An 18,293-nucleotide genomic window follows, 5' to 3' on the forward strand; every position below is an offset into this window, starting at 1 on the left:
CTGAATAGTCAAACAGATCTATAAAGAGAAAGTTTCATTTTGTCTGCCAGTGAAGAATCACAGGAACTGAGCTGAAATTGTAGAGATAGTGAAGGATATACTCTTTCCCCCTTGCGCTTTCCACATGCGCATGCCTCAAAAGTCCTTCGTACCTCCTTTCAGTTTATTCTTCTGTGTTGGGTAGCACCAATTCTTTCAGCATCACACGAGCATTTAATAATATACAAATTATTGTTCTGTTTAGGAGATCATGCATCTGGGATGTCCTAAGAGAATGGAAATCTATGTGACAAAACCAGGAAAGATCTGCAAGCCCATGTTGTCTCAGTAGGGCTCTCACTTCCTGACATAACCCATCCAGAAAGAAAAATAATAAAAAAGGTGCAGTAAAAACAAGTGAACCACAGAAAGACACAAGTGTCAGTGCTCCACACCTTAGCATAGTCACTTGAAGAAAAATGGCCCCAGCAATGAGGTCTCATCATCTTCAGTCTCCTCCTCTGCATCTTTTCATCTCCAGCCACTTGATGCTCTCTCTACTTTTTTTTGCAACTTCATAGCTGAGTGCTACACAAGTCTGGGTGGGGGGAGTTCCTGACTGTTGTAAACTTTCTTCTTCCAGACTAAAGAGCCTTCCATCCCTCAAGTCAGGTGCTCAGTGCCTCTCTCTCAGCTGGCCCAGGGCCTGCAGCTTGGTGCGTGGCCTGGGCTGTGGGGGCACTGCTTGCCGCTGTGAATGTGGTTGTGGCAGAGGCCTCTGCTGCACACAGGTCCGCTGGGGGGTAGTGCTGGATGGTGGTTGAGGGAGCTTCCGCATCACCATCTCTTTGTCCACCTGGTGGATCTGCTTCATCTCTTCCTCATCTGCAACAACAGGAGGTCTCAGCAGTCAGTCACCTACTTACATCTAAGCAGAAAGAAATGCTCTTATTGAAGTCAAACAATAAGGGAAAAGTGTTTGGACCATGGAATGAAAAAACAAATACTGGTCTTACCTGCAAGCCCACTGTCACTTTCAGGCTGTCCTGCTACTCCAGGAAACAGCCAAAGATACTGTCACCCACACCCCCAGGCAGCACTTGCGTTTTGCAGCAATGCCAAAGCTGAGGTCAGTGCACCTGAAGGCACTACTGCCTTCTCTGGCCACTGACAGTCACACTCAACCTGAACATCTCTCCCCTATTTTGGGCATACTTTTTGGACACTCTCCTCAAAGGGCAGTGAGGCCCTAGCACAGGCTGCCCAGAGAAGGTGTGGATGCCCAATCTCTAGAAGCACTCAAGGCCAGGTTGGATGGGCCCTAGGGAGCCTGAGCTGGTGGGGAGCAGCCCCACCTATAGCAGGGGTGGGGGACTGAGTGGGCTTTACAATCCCCTCCAACCCCAGATGTTCTGTGATTTCTCTTCAGTGGCCTATTTCATAGAAAGTGAGAGGCATTCACAGGAGGCATCTCAAAAGCCCTGCTCTGCTACAATAATTTCCATGGATCTGGAAATTTCCAGCATGACTTTCCCAGTAGGTAGAAGAATTAAATTCATGTCATCTTACTTTTGATCATTAACTCATTATTTGTAAAATGTCAATCAGCTTAGGGATAGAGGAATTTACCTCTTGGGGTACTGAAATAACCTTACACACTAAGTTGTTTCAAAGAGGGCAGTCACTTTATTTTAGTTCTTATTATCCCAGATCTCTGTTTTCTTGAATGCAGACCCAAAAACTGAGGAGACCTGTCACTGCACTGTCAAGGGAGTAGTTTATCCCATTCACAGAACATCAAGAACAGCCATGGTGTAAGACAAAACTCTAGTGGCTTTGCTCACACTGGCATTTTGCTCATGAGATGTGCCAAGTCTAAGACAGTGTCCCCACAGTTGCACTGTTGCAAGCTCTCCTAGAGGAGAGGGAGAACACTTGCCTCTTCTTTGTGGTGTTAACTTCAGGGGAAGTGAGGGAACCACGATGAGTTACCCACACTCAAGTACTACCATCAGACATGAGAAATATCATGCTAACCCTTGTTGTCAGCCTGACCACAGGCACCTTTGAGGTATCAGTTTGAATTTCTCTCAAACATTACCCTCTTTACCTTGACAAATACTGCTGTGCTGTACAAAGGAGTTTTTTCTCCCATTTTGTAGTTTAAGCACTCAGAGCCCAGCTGTTACTGAAGACCATACAGTAAGTCTGACAAAGTAAGCAAGTGCAGGACTGGAAACACACCTCCAGTAGAAACACGTTGCCCTGGCTGCAGGGTGATCTCCCTCATACTTCAGCTTCCTCTTCTTGGTGGGCCTGCTAATTCTTCCTGAGTGTCAGCTCAGCATTCTCTGACCATCCAAAGTAGGGGCAGAAAGCAAGCTGCAATCCCATGCAACACCTCAGTCAAGAGGGAACCTGTGCTGAGAGGTGACTCCAGCAGCATATTTTCTTAGAGGCTTGAATTTTAGACAACAGATAGAACTCTGCCCATGGACTCTTTAAAGTGCCCCAGTCTGGACCTCCAGTGTTGATATGCCTCCGACAACATTGTTTTGGAGAGAGAAAAAGCACCAGGAGATGCCTGAGGAAACCCTCTGAAAAAGCTGAGTTCTTGTCCTTCCTCTTACGTACAGTGTTTCCAAAAGTGACTAACAATGTCAGAGATCCTGATTTTATACTAAATAAATTTACTAAAAACAAAAAGTCCACTGACAGAATATCTAATTGTATGTTTAACCCCATGGATGTTCGTAACAGGTGGCCTTGGCTAAGGATTAGAACAGCAGTTCTTCCTGCATAAATAAACAGAAGGACTTGAGAACAAAAAGCCTTTAGCCCAAAGCACATGTCAGAAACCAAGACTGACAATAGCAGCTGATGTGCTGAGATTCATTACATGCCAAAGATAGGTCCTTGTTTGCACCATGACAGGAGATTTTGCTCCAGTGCACAGGGATGCTGTCAGGAAGGACCTCTAAGATTTTAGGTGGCTAGAGAGCAACTTAAAGCCTTTGAACACTTACCATCATCTTCAAGCCTATTGGCTTTTTTCTTCCTGACGCAATAAATAAGCAAAATCACCACGACAACAAAGAATACTGCACCTCCTGCTATGCATAAGATGAGATAGATGTTCAGCTGGCCTAGTTAAGAAAACAAAGAGAATGTTAGAGGAAAAGAAATAACTTGTGTAACACCTAGAAATTTCTATTTTTCTGCTGTTGAATACGAAAGCAGTGCTGGTGAGAGAACCCACCCTGTCCTTGCTCCTTACACAGAAAAAAAAGTTATCAGTCCTACTATGGTGTGAAATGGTGTGGAAGAATACTGCAGAAACTTTCTTAGCAGAAAATTGGAACCAGCGCACTCATGCACGCTAGCTCCTCTTAAATTAGCACAAACAGCCTGCTCCTGCAATAGGCCCTTTTAAGGATAACAAGTATCCAGGCAGTGTTCAGCACCTAACAGAAATAAACTTTTTCGAAGTACTTCAAACAAGAGTTTGATTTGTTTGGTGAGCAAAGATTTATGTGAGCACTCTGTATTAGGCCAGCTAAGTTTTGCCAGATTTACTTCCCTTCATCACCTCCTGTTTGGGTGCTCATGTCTGAGCACTGGAGCTGTGGAGCTCAATCCCACAGAAGTGCACCTTCCTTTGCCTCCTGAATGACAAAACTCCAGAGGAGACTGTGCTGGCATCACCTCAGCATGCACATGAAGGGCAAGAGTTGCAAGATTGAAGTCAGGATGTACAATTAATGTATGAAGACCAGCATCAGCCTGGGCTGCTCCCAAAGAGTAAATGTAAACAAGTACCCTCAGTAACTCAGCTCTTCTCACCTGTTTCATCTGAAAGTGTTGCACTGAGGTGTATTTTGCCTTTCTAATACCTGCTTCTCCCAGCTAACTATATGGAGCTCTGACAGACTCATGTCCATATGAGAAATTAGACAAGCTCAACCCCATCTTAAGCCATCTTGTCCACTGAAGATCAATACTCAAGGTGATAGATAAAACTTCAAATGAGTAAGAAAACCCATGGAACACCTGAGCGACGCTCATCTGAGTCACGTAGTCCCAAGGCATAGCTAACTTCCCCATAATCTCTTTCTTGATTTCCAGACAGCTTTGGGAATCCAAGCAGCTTATTTTTCCCCTTATGAGAGCACTCATGAATATCCATTGGTAGCAGACAGCCACCACCTTCATAGGTAGGAGCATGTAGAGGAAAAAGACAACATGCAAGTAACTTTCCCACCATTAGGGGGGTAAATCAAGAGCAAACACCGTGAAAGCAATGCCATGGGTTCATATACATAAGAGAAGATCCCAAAGCACATTTTCCAAGAGTAAGCTTTTAATTCCTGTTGTGATAGCTTACTCTCTTGGGTATTTTCACATTGTCTTACTGAAATTGTCTCTTGGGCTATAATCCCTTGGGAACGGTCACTTGTTTCAAAGGAATAAAAGTAGTATAAAAATGAGGGAAAGATGTTTCCTGCCCCTCACAAACCACTGTATGTGGTCAAAACCCAGCATTAGCAGCAGGCTCGCAGTACTATGTACAGGGAACATGGCTGCTTCTGGCTTCCAGATCAATCCTGCAGATAGACACTATGTACTATAGCTGAGCCCTAGCCAATTCTGCTAGAAGTGGACTTTTTACCTGGACACTTGATTTCCTTCTCAGTTGTTTTTTTACTGACTTGGTTCTTAACAATACATCTGTACCTCCCACTATCTCGAGTAGTAAATTCCACCTCTGTTACGTTCGTTTGGGATTTATTGATTTTATCTTGAGTCAGTTCTATTGTAAACACTTGGTCCTTGGTTGTCGTCTTCACCGCACATTTCACATATAGGGTTTTATTAATGCATTCAGCATTGAGGATTGGCTGAGGGACAGGCTCTGAAAAAGATATGGGAGAGAAGGTCTGATGTTGTTTCTCCTTTTGAAAGTCTCCACTGTGAAGCAGAGCAGGAAATTAGCAATGAGGGAGTAGTACCAGCTAATGAGACCAGAGAAGAATGAACAAATCAGATCTCTATTGCAGAAGTAACACAGCAGTTATAAAGAAAACGCCATCCATTAGCCTACATTTCCATCCTAACACATTTTTGATCTTTTTGTCTCTTTCCATTCCTTCCTCAATTACCTAGAAGGTGTTTCTTCCTCAAAGTGAGATTGTTTGTGCCATCAAGAGATACTATAGGTTAACATCACAACGGCATTTGACTTCCAGATAGTTAACCACACTAAGTGCAACCTGAATGGACAGAATCGTCAAATCGTTAAGGTTAGAAAAGACTACCAAGATCACCCAGTCCAACCACTGAAGTATTCCTACCATGCCCACTGACCATGTCCCTCTGTGCCACATCCACAGTTATTAAACACCACCAGGGACAGTGACTCCATCACCTCCACAGGCAGCCTGCGACAGTGCCTCACTGCTCTTTCTGAGTGAGGTTTTTGTTGTTGGTGGTGGTTTTTGTTTGTTTTTGTTTTTTTCTTTTATAACTTCCTTGAGTAATATAGGGAGAAGGGGAGGAGCTCCCAGTGTGGAACTCCAACAGATCTGGAGGCCATCTAAGAGCACTTCAGCACACCAAAGCCACATGACATGGCTGGACAATTTCCAGGCTCTGCCTGGCTCATGGCCATGGGAAGAAGTAGTGTTTTTGTGAAGAGAATGGGAATAAGTGAGGTTGGAGACAGAGACAGCCCTCCAACTCCTGCCCCAGTACAAATGCAGTTAGCTCTGATCTGTCTGTACCCATCAGGAGAGATTTCCTCCAATACAGAACAAAAAGCTACTTACAATGCTTTATGCATTGCCAAAGGCACTCAGCTTGCATGACAACCTCAGCACGAAAATCCATCACAACAGAAAACAGAACAAAACAGAGCACTCAGCTCCAAGAAGGCTGTGACAGAGAGAGCCAATTTCTACTTCTCTGTGTCCCACAGGCAACTGGTTGCATTCTGGTGCCAGATTCTCTGTCACTGGTGACTGCGATTGAAACAGAGGATGCTCACAGGACTTTCCTCAACCAGAGAAAACTGATAGAGGTACCAGAGGAGAAAAAAAAACAACAACTGAATTTCTACCTTCTAATTGAGGTAAACAACCACAAACTGAGGCCATCTTCAGCTGTAGGCAGCATAAGCTATGGATAGCATAGGTATTGAAGCCATTAAGAGCTGTCTGTAGCAAATGAAGTCTAGATACACACTATAACAAGAAAAGGCACCTCCATTCCCTCATTAACTCACTCCCCTGCAGCAAACTGTAGGACATCTTTTGGAGGAAAGCCCTAGTGTGAAACACAAGAGCCCAGGTCACGTTGGTGTGTAATGTCACCACCTCAATGATTTCTTTCTCTTCAGAACAGCTACCTTTCCAATTCCAGTAACATCTTGTAAACTGGATGACAATCAATGCTAGCACCCAATAGTTCCTGAAGGGTTTTACTTCCACAGCTGTGGACCAGCAGTAGGGCAAAATCTCTGCTGCAGAGTAGGGGGAAGTGATGCAGCACAGTTAACTAGCAATCTATCACCTTAACCTGGAATTAAACCCAGGTACCCCCAATGACAGCTCACTGACTTAAAGTACAAATAAGGCCCCAATGACTTCCTTAATCTGCAGGCAGTTTGTAACGATGGCTTCCACACAAGTGAGACACTCTTGAATCAATATGGAGAGAGCAAAAACTCACCCAAAACGATGAGCACTATTGTTTCATCTGCCTTCAGCTTTCCATTCTTGTCATAAGCAGCCACCTTGTATATCCCACTGTCTTCTTTCACCAGCCGCTCTATTCGGAGGGTCCCATTGAGGAGCACCTTGCACCTACACCGCACCTTCTCCACATAATAGTTAATTTTTTTATCTTTTATCTGAAGCAGCCTCTCGTTACCTCTGCTCCATATTGTCTCATGCATGTTTTCAGCGGTGAAAGTGAGGAGAGTAGTCTCATTCACTGCCTTGTAAATATTCATGGTACTGGCACCTATAAACGGAAGCACAATCCGTCAGTTCAACCCATACAGTCCTTACTGACCAACCACAGCCATAGAAGCATAGAACACCATTCAGACCTTTAAGATCATCTAGTTCCAATCACACCCCCCCCCCCCCCCAAAGGCAGCAACACTTCCTTCTAGACCAGATTACTCAAAGCCCCATCCAGCCTGATCTAAAATTCTTCTTAGGAAGGGACATCCACAACCTTGCTAGACAACCTGTCCCAGTATCTCACTATCCTTATATTTCTAATATCTAGCCATTGTCAAAAGGGTTTTCATTTTCCATCCACTCACTTCCTTAAACTTCTCTTCATGTTTCCTTCCACTGCTCTGAAGCTCCCCTTCATTGTTTTTTAGCTACAAGAGCACACAAATTAATTCTGAGGAAGCAGAAAGTCACATTTTCAAAAGCAGGCTTTACTGTCTGGTTGATTTATTCATAGTAATTTTGAACATTAAGATTTGTGGCTGCCTGTGGACATTAACATAATAGAAAGCACAACAAGAGCAGAGCAGCAAGATCTCAAGCTGCAACAAGTGAGGATCCACTCAAGTAGAGCAGCAGCAAGCACAGAAATACAAGAAAGAAGCTGTGATAAGCTTCAGAAATTCCTATAAAGTCCTCAGGTAGGCAGAGGTCTTCAAATAGGATACCCTCACCTCCCCCTGCCAACTCTTCAGTGAGGTCTGGGAAGGGGTGAATCCTGGCTCCACCCCTTTTTGTCACTCAGGTACAGTTGCTTGCACCTGAGCTCCCCTAGGTAGGCCCTGCCTTCCCACCAGGTGCTCCATCACTGCTTCAAGAAGTGACTTAGCACTTCCACCTTCCTGCAAAGAAGGTCAGTTGGGCGGGCTTAGCTCTAGGCATAGGCTGATGTGCAGAACAGTCATTGCTGTCTTTGCAGCAAAAAAATAAAGCGCATTTTAATTTGAAATGAAAATGTCAATGTCCTGTGTCTTTGTCCAGCAGCTTGTGGAGGCCCTGGATCATGGAATCACTTCAGCAACAACAGTGATGGCAATAATGATATAAACAGTGGCCTAAAAGAGGTGCCTGTGTCAAGCAATGAGTGCATGACACCAAACTGTAGAAAGACACAGGTCTGTAAGTCACAGTGCCTCTCTGCAGTACATCCACCCCATGTTTCTAGCACAGCATCACAGTATGCGAAAGCAAGGGGAAGAAGCAAACAGCTAACCACAGCCTGCAAACTTATCAAGCAGTGGCGATGCTGGGAGATAAGCAAAGGCAAAAACAAGTCTTTTCTCTTGACAGGTGCCCTTTGATTGTAGATTTCCCTCCCCCCCCGTGAAATAGGTGAGAGGAGGGCACTGCACAGCACTGCTGCTAGGACTGGACACTCAGCATGAAGGTGATAGTCAGAAATGGCTGTGGGAAGTTAAACACATCACCACATCATGAGGTCTCACACTCTTCCCTCTGTGCCTTGGTCACATGCCCTTCGTGCTCCAGGCTGCTTTGCAGTCCCTGAAAGGCATGGCTCCAGGGAACCATGCTTCTGGGGGCACATTTTGACATAGAATCATATGGTCATTAAGGCTGGAAAAGAACAGTAAGATCACCCATCCCCACCATGCCCACTAACCCGTGTCCCTCAATGCCACATCTACACTGTCCTTCAGCGTGTATGGAGACATCACCTCAGGGTGGCAATGCCTGCACCCCAGTTGCTGGTGGAAAAGTTGTAGGAGAAGATTTTAAAAAGAATTTGCAAGTGTGAGGTGGCATATGTTCATTGCTAACTTTCATTCTGATCTGCAATTTATTTAATTGTTCATGATCTGTATTCATTCCTCTTTAATCTATAGGATAAAGCTGACAGGCAGGTGGGGGATTTCCTCCCAGTTACCAGAAAGAGCTGATTCTGCTCTAATTTTTTAGATTTCAAGCACTTTTTCCCACAGACATAAAAACTGTGTTTATACACTTTTTACAGTCCTTCACAGCAGTATATAATACACTATTCCACAAAGATGAACCACATTGCAGAGGGACAACTGAAATCCAGTTGCTGTTTCAGCAAACTAACAATATTAGAGATAACCAAAGAGTTAAAGTATTTTGCTTCAGCAACAAGAAAATAAATACTGAAGTAGTTCCTTCCCAGTCTAAGGTGAGGTTCTTAGTTTGGTATCACATTTCTGATGGGGTATTTGATGCATCAGATGAAACATTCTGAAGCCACACTGCCAGTCTGGGCAGCAAGCTATCTTCCACAGAGATAGCACTACGGGTCATATTCAAATGGCTGAGTTATGGTACCTGTGTCTGCTCTATCACAAAAAAAAAAAATCTATAGTGGAATGAACAGGAAAAAAATATCTGTGCATGGCTGTGTTGTTAACTCATAGATCAGAGAGAAAGAGACAGCTTAATTAAGTTTTTAGATTAATACTTTAAAAACGAGAGCAGTAGCGTACAAAATGTAAGGATGCATTTACTTACTGTTTTCACATCCTAGGCTCCTCAAGCTCCACTGACAACACTAAGATATAACACTCTTTCTGTTAATATTTAGGGAAGAATATAATTTGCACTTTCAGAAGATTTGCTCATCACTGATAAGAAAAGGTAATTACATGTGATAATGGCTCCACACAATGCACCATGAAGTAGATCACTAATGTAGTACAAGCTACCTCGAGGGCAGAGAGAAAACTACATGCTGACATTTCTTGTTACACACACGTCAAATTAAAGCTCATTAACTTAAAACCAGAGCTGTTCATGGCTATTGTTATAGTAGAAATGGGAAAATCAGGTCTTGCCCTCCTCTCCTGGATGAAAATGAAATCAAGTAATAATATCCTCAACCCAGAGATCCTCTAGGCACTTCACCCATTGGGAAAGTGGAACTAGTTTCAGTAACATCCCACCAAGTTGTAAATTGTTCACGGCAATTTTAACAACAGTAGCACAAAAAAAAAAAAAAGAAAAAAAAGAAGAAAATATCTCAATGAAGACTTACTTTTTGCACTGGGAAACAAAAGCAGCAAGCACTTGACTAGGAAAATCTTCCTGAAGTTCATTTTCAGGATGCAAAGCCCCAGTGCCACCTTGTCAAGGGCAGCTCCCAGGAGGTGAAAGGCTCTTCTGCTGAGAGCAGCAGCCACGGCTGTGCCTGCGCAGCCTGTACCCTCCTCCCTACCTCCTGCCTGCATTCGAGCACTTCTTGTTTCTCACCAGACACCCAAAGCAGCGGCAGCACCTCCTGAAGGCCGCGCTCTGTCAGGATGGGGCAGCGTGCTGTGATGGGGACAGCATGACAAATGCCCCCTGAAGTTTGCCCACACAGCTTGAGGACCAGACAGGGCCCTCGTCCTCTCCAACATCCACCTGAAGAGTTCAGTTCCAATATCCACACCACCTTCCCTATGAGAGATGTGCCCTCCGTGGCCCTCTCAGCACGGGGAGGGACAGTAAGTCCAGTTCCCCAAGGAAGGAACCGAAACTCATGGCTGCTGGGCAACTTGTGGAAAGCAGATGTACTTCCCTTGGAAAGTATTAGATCAGTTTCACATCAGTGTCTGATCTGCAAGGGGCTGGCCCAGTGCCACACATGGGTATCCTGCAGTCATGGTCATCCATCTAAGTGAGCCATGAAAGAAGAGTAGGCTTGGAACAGAATGAAAACATGAAATCACTGCCTTGGTCTATCCTGAAACTAGCTCCAAAGCTGGATGATGTTGTGAGGAAAGAAAATGGGAGGAGGGGTGGGAGTTAAGTCCAAAACCATGTGAGAAACTAATAAATTCTTTATTTCAGTTTCCAACATGAAACAGATGGTGGGGGGGGGGATTTTGAGTTATCATCTCAGCACAATCCCTTTGCAATAGTGGCCACTGAAATCTTTCAGATTTTTATTGTAGATGTAAGCCAAGAAAGAAGACAGAAGAAAAGCTACGGCAGGAAAAATGCACAATGTTAGACAAACCTTTCTCATTAATTCATGAGATTCTTTTTCCTCGAAATTATAGAAAGATCTTCTAAGACCCTTCCCTTTCTCCAGCTTTGTCATCATTTTAATGACACTTCAGCTGGTAAAAAACACTGCTGTTTGCACAGAGGGAAAAAAATGGAAATGCACAATGGAAAAAGCACAAAGGCCACAGTTAGTAGTACTGATCCCCACATTATGGTAAAACATAGCTGTTCTTGCTTCTCTTTGTTGCTTACTTACAAAGAACACACAATGGAGACACATATGAAACAAGAGGAAGCAACAGCAGCAAGATGACTGTTTTGTGCCCGACTTCTACTCTCTGTGAAGGAAACCAGACTGAGGGCATGGAAGATGCCCGAGGCAAGCAGTTTGTGCTGGCAGTACTGGTTTCAGGGGCTTCCAGCCAGAGTACCATCAGGACCTTGGGTAAATACAGCAAGCACATCCTCATCCCTCCTGCTTTCCTTGCTGCATTCATTGAGCAGGATAAGAGGAGGACCTGACATGCTGAAACCACTATCCATATTCTGCTCAATACTGTCTTGTATTTGGCTTACAATTTTTCCCAAAGCCACCTCTCACCTCCATCAGGCCCCTGCTCCGTGTCAACACGTTCTTACTGCAAACATGATGAGACAGGAGCTGTCCCATTGCTTTGGGCACAGACAGGGCCATGGCACTGCCTTCTCTCTGCACAAGGCTGTTGTGGAACACAACACAGAGACCTGTGCTAGAAACTGACATTGACATGAATGATGCATAAATAGAAAAATGTCTATCAATGAAATAGAGAGAAAAGAGACATAATGCTCCAGCAGCAGTACAAGGCTTAAAAGATATCCTGTATTCATAATTGACATCTGAAATCAGGGAAGAAAACTCGAACTCCACTGTGGTGTTAGAAAGCGGCAGTCCTTTATTCCTCATGATACGCACCAGGCAACTTGACAAGCAAACACCCTCTGAGTTCAGGTTCCACATTTCAGCAGTTACAACATACATATGCAGTACGTTGGCACAGATATTCATTCTTTTTCAAGGACTCACTAATATATGCTAATGTCCCTGTGGGCATGCTCAGTGTATCAGGAGTGGTCCAGTGTCCACCTATTTCTTCCCTATTTTCTACCATCCGTTTCATCACTGAGATCTTTGGCCAACATTCATTTCCCCAGTTTGGAAAATTGCCATTGTTTATTAGGCCATAGAGAGCAACTTTTAAAACAACATATGTGGAATCTGAGGAAGACGTCCTTACACCTTCTGAGGACAAGGATAAAAGTATTCTGACTCCTGTGCTTTTTGGAATGCAAAATCATTGTGGGAAATGATATAAGTATTCTATTACATCCTCAGTGCCAAATCATAGAGGAAAACAAGACTATTCACTCCCTAAAATAGAAATGGAAGGTTGTTTAGAACTATCACTTGTGGATTCCTTTTGCTAAACGAATATATTGATTCTTAAACTAATGTACTACTCTTTATTGCTAGACAAACTGATGTATATCATGATGAAGGACACTAGTTCCAGAGAATGGGGTTTTTGTCATGCCCAGTCTCAGCACTCTCGTAAAATCACAGGGCAAATAACTCAGCTTGGCAGCCCCTATACCCTGTTGTAGCCACCAAACTCCTCCCTATTAGAGCAGCAGTAGCAAGAACCCACTCCAAAAGGGTCTGCTCAAAATCAAGCTCACTGTGTTCAGTGAGAAGGAACTGAAGAGAGGCAGCTGAGGCTCAATAGCCGTTGCCCCCTGTCGCTATACATCACAGAAGTAATGCTGGCCCTAGGCATCTGTGAAGTTTTGGGTGTGTTTGTGCACAAAACCAACTTGCTCAGAGATTATGTACAACAAAACATCCTCCTTTCTTAAGGCTTGAAGATGGACTCAGTTGCACTGCCTTCCTGCTCTGCAGGACTACAGACAGAAGCTGCTGTGTGAAATGCTGGCCACCACGGCAGAGCTAGGCCAGAAAAGTAGCACACCACCTGCCTGCCAGGATCCCTGATCTCACCCCACCGAGCAGCCCTTTTTCTAACCAGCACTGAACAGTTCCTGCACCAGAGATTGCTCGCACCACCCCAATTCATGGTGGGTGGGTTGAGGCTAGGTCTACCAGACATGGAGAGAACCACGGCCTGGTTATCTCCTGTGAGCTCTTCCACTTACTACTGAAAGCCTCTCTCCCGCTCATTACACAGGAGGTAACACTGCTGGACTAAACAAGAGCCAGATAGAAAAGCGGGGCATGGCCAGAAAAGGAGATGCCTCATAGTGCTGGTCTCATCTTCAGCTAGGCCCATTATTCTGCTCATAGTGATGGGTTCTTGGCTATCATATTGCTAAAAAAATCTCCATCTTCTGACACATAATAAATGTGAAGGCCAAATGCAGCCCCATTACAATTGCATCAGTCTTTGCAGTATTGTTTCCACTGCAAAAGCCACAAAGTGCTTTTGTTTCTTGTTCTCTTTTTTTACTCTTCTGTTCTTTGCAGCACGCTAACCAGTTTCCTCTCAGGGAATGTAAGCATCATACTTACATTTCCATGGAAAGGTGAGAGACTCCCACACATCTGAAGGCAGCATCTCAAGAGGCAGTGTGTGGCTGTTCCCACCTCTAAAGCTTCAACCTAGTGATAAGCTAATAGACGTTCATGCCTGAGGCATGAAAAAAAAAGAAAAAACACAATGGTACTTGATCTACTAGAAAAAAAAATACAAATACACTTAGCATGCTATTCTCAGAAAAGACTACCTGCAGTAAGACAGTATAGATTTTTGTCCATTCACTAATTTACACTGTCTTGTCTGGTAGAAAGCTGAAGTTGGGGTAAAAAGCATTCATTATGCTTCTCTCAAAGTAAAGTCAAACACCATGATCTCACCATCATTTGAGAACCTCACCATGACAGAGGAAAAGACTGCAAATTTGCTGCCATGCATTTCTCACAAAGACAGGCTTTTACTCGTGCATAGTTTGTAAGCAGAGTGCTCTTGACTGAAATAAAAATAAAGTTTTGACCAAATGTTTGGTGGGGACACTGGCTCAGTGGCTGGGAGCCCAAGGCTTTGAGTCTGTGACATGCAAACTGAGAGCACTGCTCTGTCTATGTACGATGGAAATATTCCAAAAACAGTATCATATCCTGTCAGTACTGAAACAGCTGCCTGACAAAATATGGTTTTTTTATCTTTCTCTGAAAAAAAAAAAAAAGATGCGAGTTTTCCAAGACAGATTTGCACAGAATAGTCTTTGGCTGATTTTATGAAGAAAAAAATGGCTCCCTTGCTATTTCCATAGCACCACATCATCAGTCCCAGGTCCTCCCTTTCTCAGATTCATTTTCTTTCTCTCTACCTATAAAAATGTTTCAACATCTAAACCTTAGAAAACAGACCCAATTTAAGTCTGGCCTGAAGAGGCATAAGTGCCTCAGAAAGTGCAGTGTGACATCCTGCACTTCACAACAATGACCTTGGCAAAAAAAAAAACAACACAGAATCACACAACTGTAGGGGTTGGAAGGGACCTCTAGAGATCATCTAGACCAATCCCCCTGCCAAATCAGCTCCTTAGACCAGGTTGCACAGGTAGGCATCCAATCATTCTTGCAGAAGGTGAACATCAGCCTTCTTTCTCTGACACTGTTTTCCTTCATCTGTAAGGAGACAGATTCAGAGTCTAACTTTCAGTGCCTTATTCCAGCAGTTTCATTGACCTCACTGCTAATGCAAAACACACTATAGTTTATAGCAAGAGTTTGCTGGCTCGATGCAGTCAGATTGTCCTACACAATAAGCCAGGTAGAGGAATAGAACAGCCTCCTTGTCCTAGTGGTAACAAATACACAAAGACATGTCTTAACTACAATACATTCCTTAGTCACCAGAGGGATGATGGACTAACCAGGTACAGCTAAGCATTCATTTGTCCAGCTGCAGGAATGCATCCATTGCCTGGCTCTGCTGATCCTGCTTCACAACAGGTACAGAGATGACACTTCTCTGCAGACACGGTATGAGTTTGATGTGACAAAGATGGTACAGTTGCTAGCAGGTTTGCTGTGATACAGTCATGGTAATGTATGCCAAGGGGGATGGAAGAGAAGCTGTTGTTAGAAATATATTCAGGAGAGACATCTTATGAACATCTAAGTAAGTAATGTTTCAGACAAGATCTGACACTCTCCAGAAGCCATCAGCTTAACAAATGCAAAAACAGGCACTTGATGCTCTGTACAATGTTTTGTTTTATTCTGCTACTACAACTCCATAGAGAGTGAGAGACAGTCCAGAACAGGTAGCTGGGAGGATGAGACGTGAGCCAGGAGACCGAGAACTAACAACCGGGTAGTATAATGCAACAGCAAGGACATTTATTTCTATGATGGGCCCTGAACAGCCTTCACACAGGTCCACACACAAAGAAAGGTCTGAACTTTGAACATAAGTCATCAGCACAACTTACATTGCGGGACTTGTAGAGATTCAACCTACTGGTGAAGTGACTGGGAGGCATGTATACAGCCATAAGATGTTTACCTTCCCAGTTCTTCTGAAGTGGCAACACAGGTCCCAGCATTGCTGTCAAATGTGACTGTTTCTTCAGTGATGGAGTGACGATGGCAGGCAAAAGCCCTCGTACAGTCCTATACTTACACACAAAGGTGACTTGGCCTTTGCCACCAGGAAATTAAGATGGAAACCTCTCAGAAACATCTGATGACCTGTCAAGATGGGCCTCTCTGAGTGAGCTCCCTTACACAGCTGCTTTTTGTACAGGGGCAGGGGGCAGCTCCTCATGGTGCAGGAACAGCAGGACAGATCACCTTGTTCCACTGTGCTCCAAGCACCAAGCAGACACAGCACAAAATTACTTGAGCGGCAGTACAGCCTTAACCACAACATGGAAAGCACAGGCACCAAGCTGACTGTGTTTCTTACTGCTTATAGCCCAAGGTTCCTGTTGTCATCAGGCAAGGGTAAAGGCTAAGGTGCTGTGTCACTGCATTTCTGAGAATTTCTGGGTTTTATGATCTTAGTGAGGCAGGGAGAGGAAGTTCTTGGTTTAATGCTGGGGAACCGGAGGCAAGCTGAGGCTTTTCACAGCATTTCTATCAATGCAATACGTAGGGGCCAGCTCCCTCCTTCACTTGTGTGAGTCAAAAAGAAACAAGCACCTCACATATTAGCATGGTTAGGAGAGAATTGCTGAGGCTGTTAGGTGGTCAGCACACAGCTTCCCTCACGTTCTAGGCATGCAGAGCACGGCATGCACTGTAGCCTAAGCAGATGCACAGCACCTCATGTGCCTCCTACCTCTGGCAACATCACACACAGGTGTCAGGAGTTCCTCTATCAGCAAAGTTTTTTTTGGTGTTTGTTTCCCTCTCCCCACCCCATTTTTTTTATATTTTTTTAATTATGAAGGCCTATGTGATCATCCCATCATCACACATGAGGATGTGGAGGCAGAGGACGATGACATAATGTGCTTGGGTCAGCCAGAAAGTCCAAAGAACAACAGGGAATCAAAACAGGTGCTCCACTGCCTGCCTACAGAGCAACATGGAAGAGCACCTCCCATCTAGAGGTGCTCAGCAGTGTGGTTCTGGATAGTGTCATTGTTCTTTTCAGGCATCCCTTTTTGCTTTCATCCAAAAGACTGAACTTCTGAGGACTGTATTCTTGTCTTGTCCCTTGCACACCCAATTTTCAGCTATTCGGTAAAAACATGCTGAGCCTTAGAAGCCTCTTCGCAGAGCCACAACTTCACAGTGCAGGTTCAATGGAAAGTTAACTACAGATGTTTTGTGCCCATATAGGTAAGATGCACTGGGTTGGAACTACAGCTGCAGCAGTTATTTATAGTATCGTGGAAGTTCCTTTAAGATCTGCAGCATCAATAATTCAGCATAAGCACTGACAGATACTTTCCTCCTTTTGAGGATGATTTAAAAAAAAAAAAAAGCTGTCTAATTGACAGCATCATTGAATACTACTGATCTTGCCTCCAGCAAAGAAGATTCCCTCTATCAATAGCTGGTTCTCTAGAGAAAGCTATAAATCCTCATTTGTATTTATCAAATAACAAAGCTTCATATTTCCAACAAAAGGTATGCAAGCAAAACCCCTTATCAGAAACTATATTATTTGAATTGAAGAACCCCAAACCCTCAACATGTGAATACAGACTGACTGCTGGACAGCTGGCTCCCCCCTTACCCACAAGGCTGAACCCCATCCCTACTGCCCCACATCCCATTAGTACAGGTTCTCCTCTGAAAGAGGATAAATCTGAGGCTCGTCACTCTGCAACAAAAAGTTTTCACAAGAGCACAAACTGGTATTGCTCATTGCTTCAAGTCTTATGTCTGAAGTCACTGCTGGAATTCTTTTCAAACAGACCTGTGTGGTTAACAGAATGAATAGTGCCAAACAGTATTGTAATTAGAATATTTTAACAGACTGTATAGCTCGAAAGATTATTGTGATGGAAAGAAAACTAAAATAAAGGAAAATGCTCACTCATGTCCTAGGCTCACAGCAGGAAACTCCAAAAGAGCAATCTCCAGAAAGAGATCCTCCTCTGATGGTGGTCAGCCCTTAAATGTGGTTTAGGAGAGGTGAAGTCATACTCCACCCTTCTGGTCACACAGGTGAATTGCCTTCACCAGTGCTCCCATGGCTGGCTCAGAGCTTGCCTTGGGTGATCAATCAGTGGTTCAGGCCATGATTCAACAGTTCCCATACAAGACCAAAACTTGATCACTTTTTTCTTCAGCTTTCTTTTTCTGTTGTTCCCTCAAGAATGTCTTATTACACAACTTTTATACCAAAAAGTCTTTTATAGTCTTTCATTTTTTGAAAACATATTTTGCCCTCAAACTGAAACTTGTGTAAGATGAAGGCTGAGGCAGCAATGCAAAGGAGTACAGATACTGAACTCTTTATTCCATTTGCATATGATGTGGAAGCAGATGATAATTCTTTTCAAGATCCTGTATTTGCAATTCTAAAACATTTGCTGAAAATTGCCTCTTAATTCTTCTTGTATAATACAACTATTTCCTACAGTGTTAGACAACACTAAAAGCTGGAGTAGCTGTGATCAGTTAAAATGATTTTTAAAAAAATACATAGAATTCAGCTTTGATATTTTGCTTTTTGAACTGATTTCCAGCATTAACTATAAAATACACAATTCATAAATGTACTCCTGTTATTTCTTTTATATATATCAGATATCAGCTACGTGCTATATGCTAACCAGAAAAATAAACAATTTTTAATTGGTTTAATTAAA

General features: G+C 43.6%; 1 protein-coding gene across 1 annotated transcript; it reads right to left on the minus strand.

The window, feature by feature from the left end:
• Nucleotides 1-195: 195 nt before the first annotated feature.
• Nucleotides 196-10,085, minus strand: CD2 (CD2 molecule). The gene is made up of 5 exons (XM_065741934.1): nt 10,006-10,085; nt 6,706-6,999; nt 4,649-4,891; nt 3,006-3,125; nt 196-864 (listed from the first exon to the last, which is right to left on the minus strand). The coding sequence occupies exons 1-5, from the start codon at nt 10,064-10,066 to the stop codon at nt 656-658; spliced, it is 927 nt and encodes a 308-aa protein (XP_065598006.1). The 5' UTR covers nt 10,067-10,085; the 3' UTR covers nt 196-655.
• Nucleotides 10,086-18,293: the final 8,208 nt, after the last annotated feature.

This window comes from Cyrtonyx montezumae, unplaced genomic scaffold (assembly GCF_038088225.1).
Source record: "Cyrtonyx montezumae isolate F1298 unplaced genomic scaffold, pur_monq_1.0 scaffold_3, whole genome shotgun sequence".
Lineage (NCBI taxonomy): Eukaryota > Metazoa > Chordata > Aves > Galliformes > Odontophoridae > Cyrtonyx > Cyrtonyx montezumae.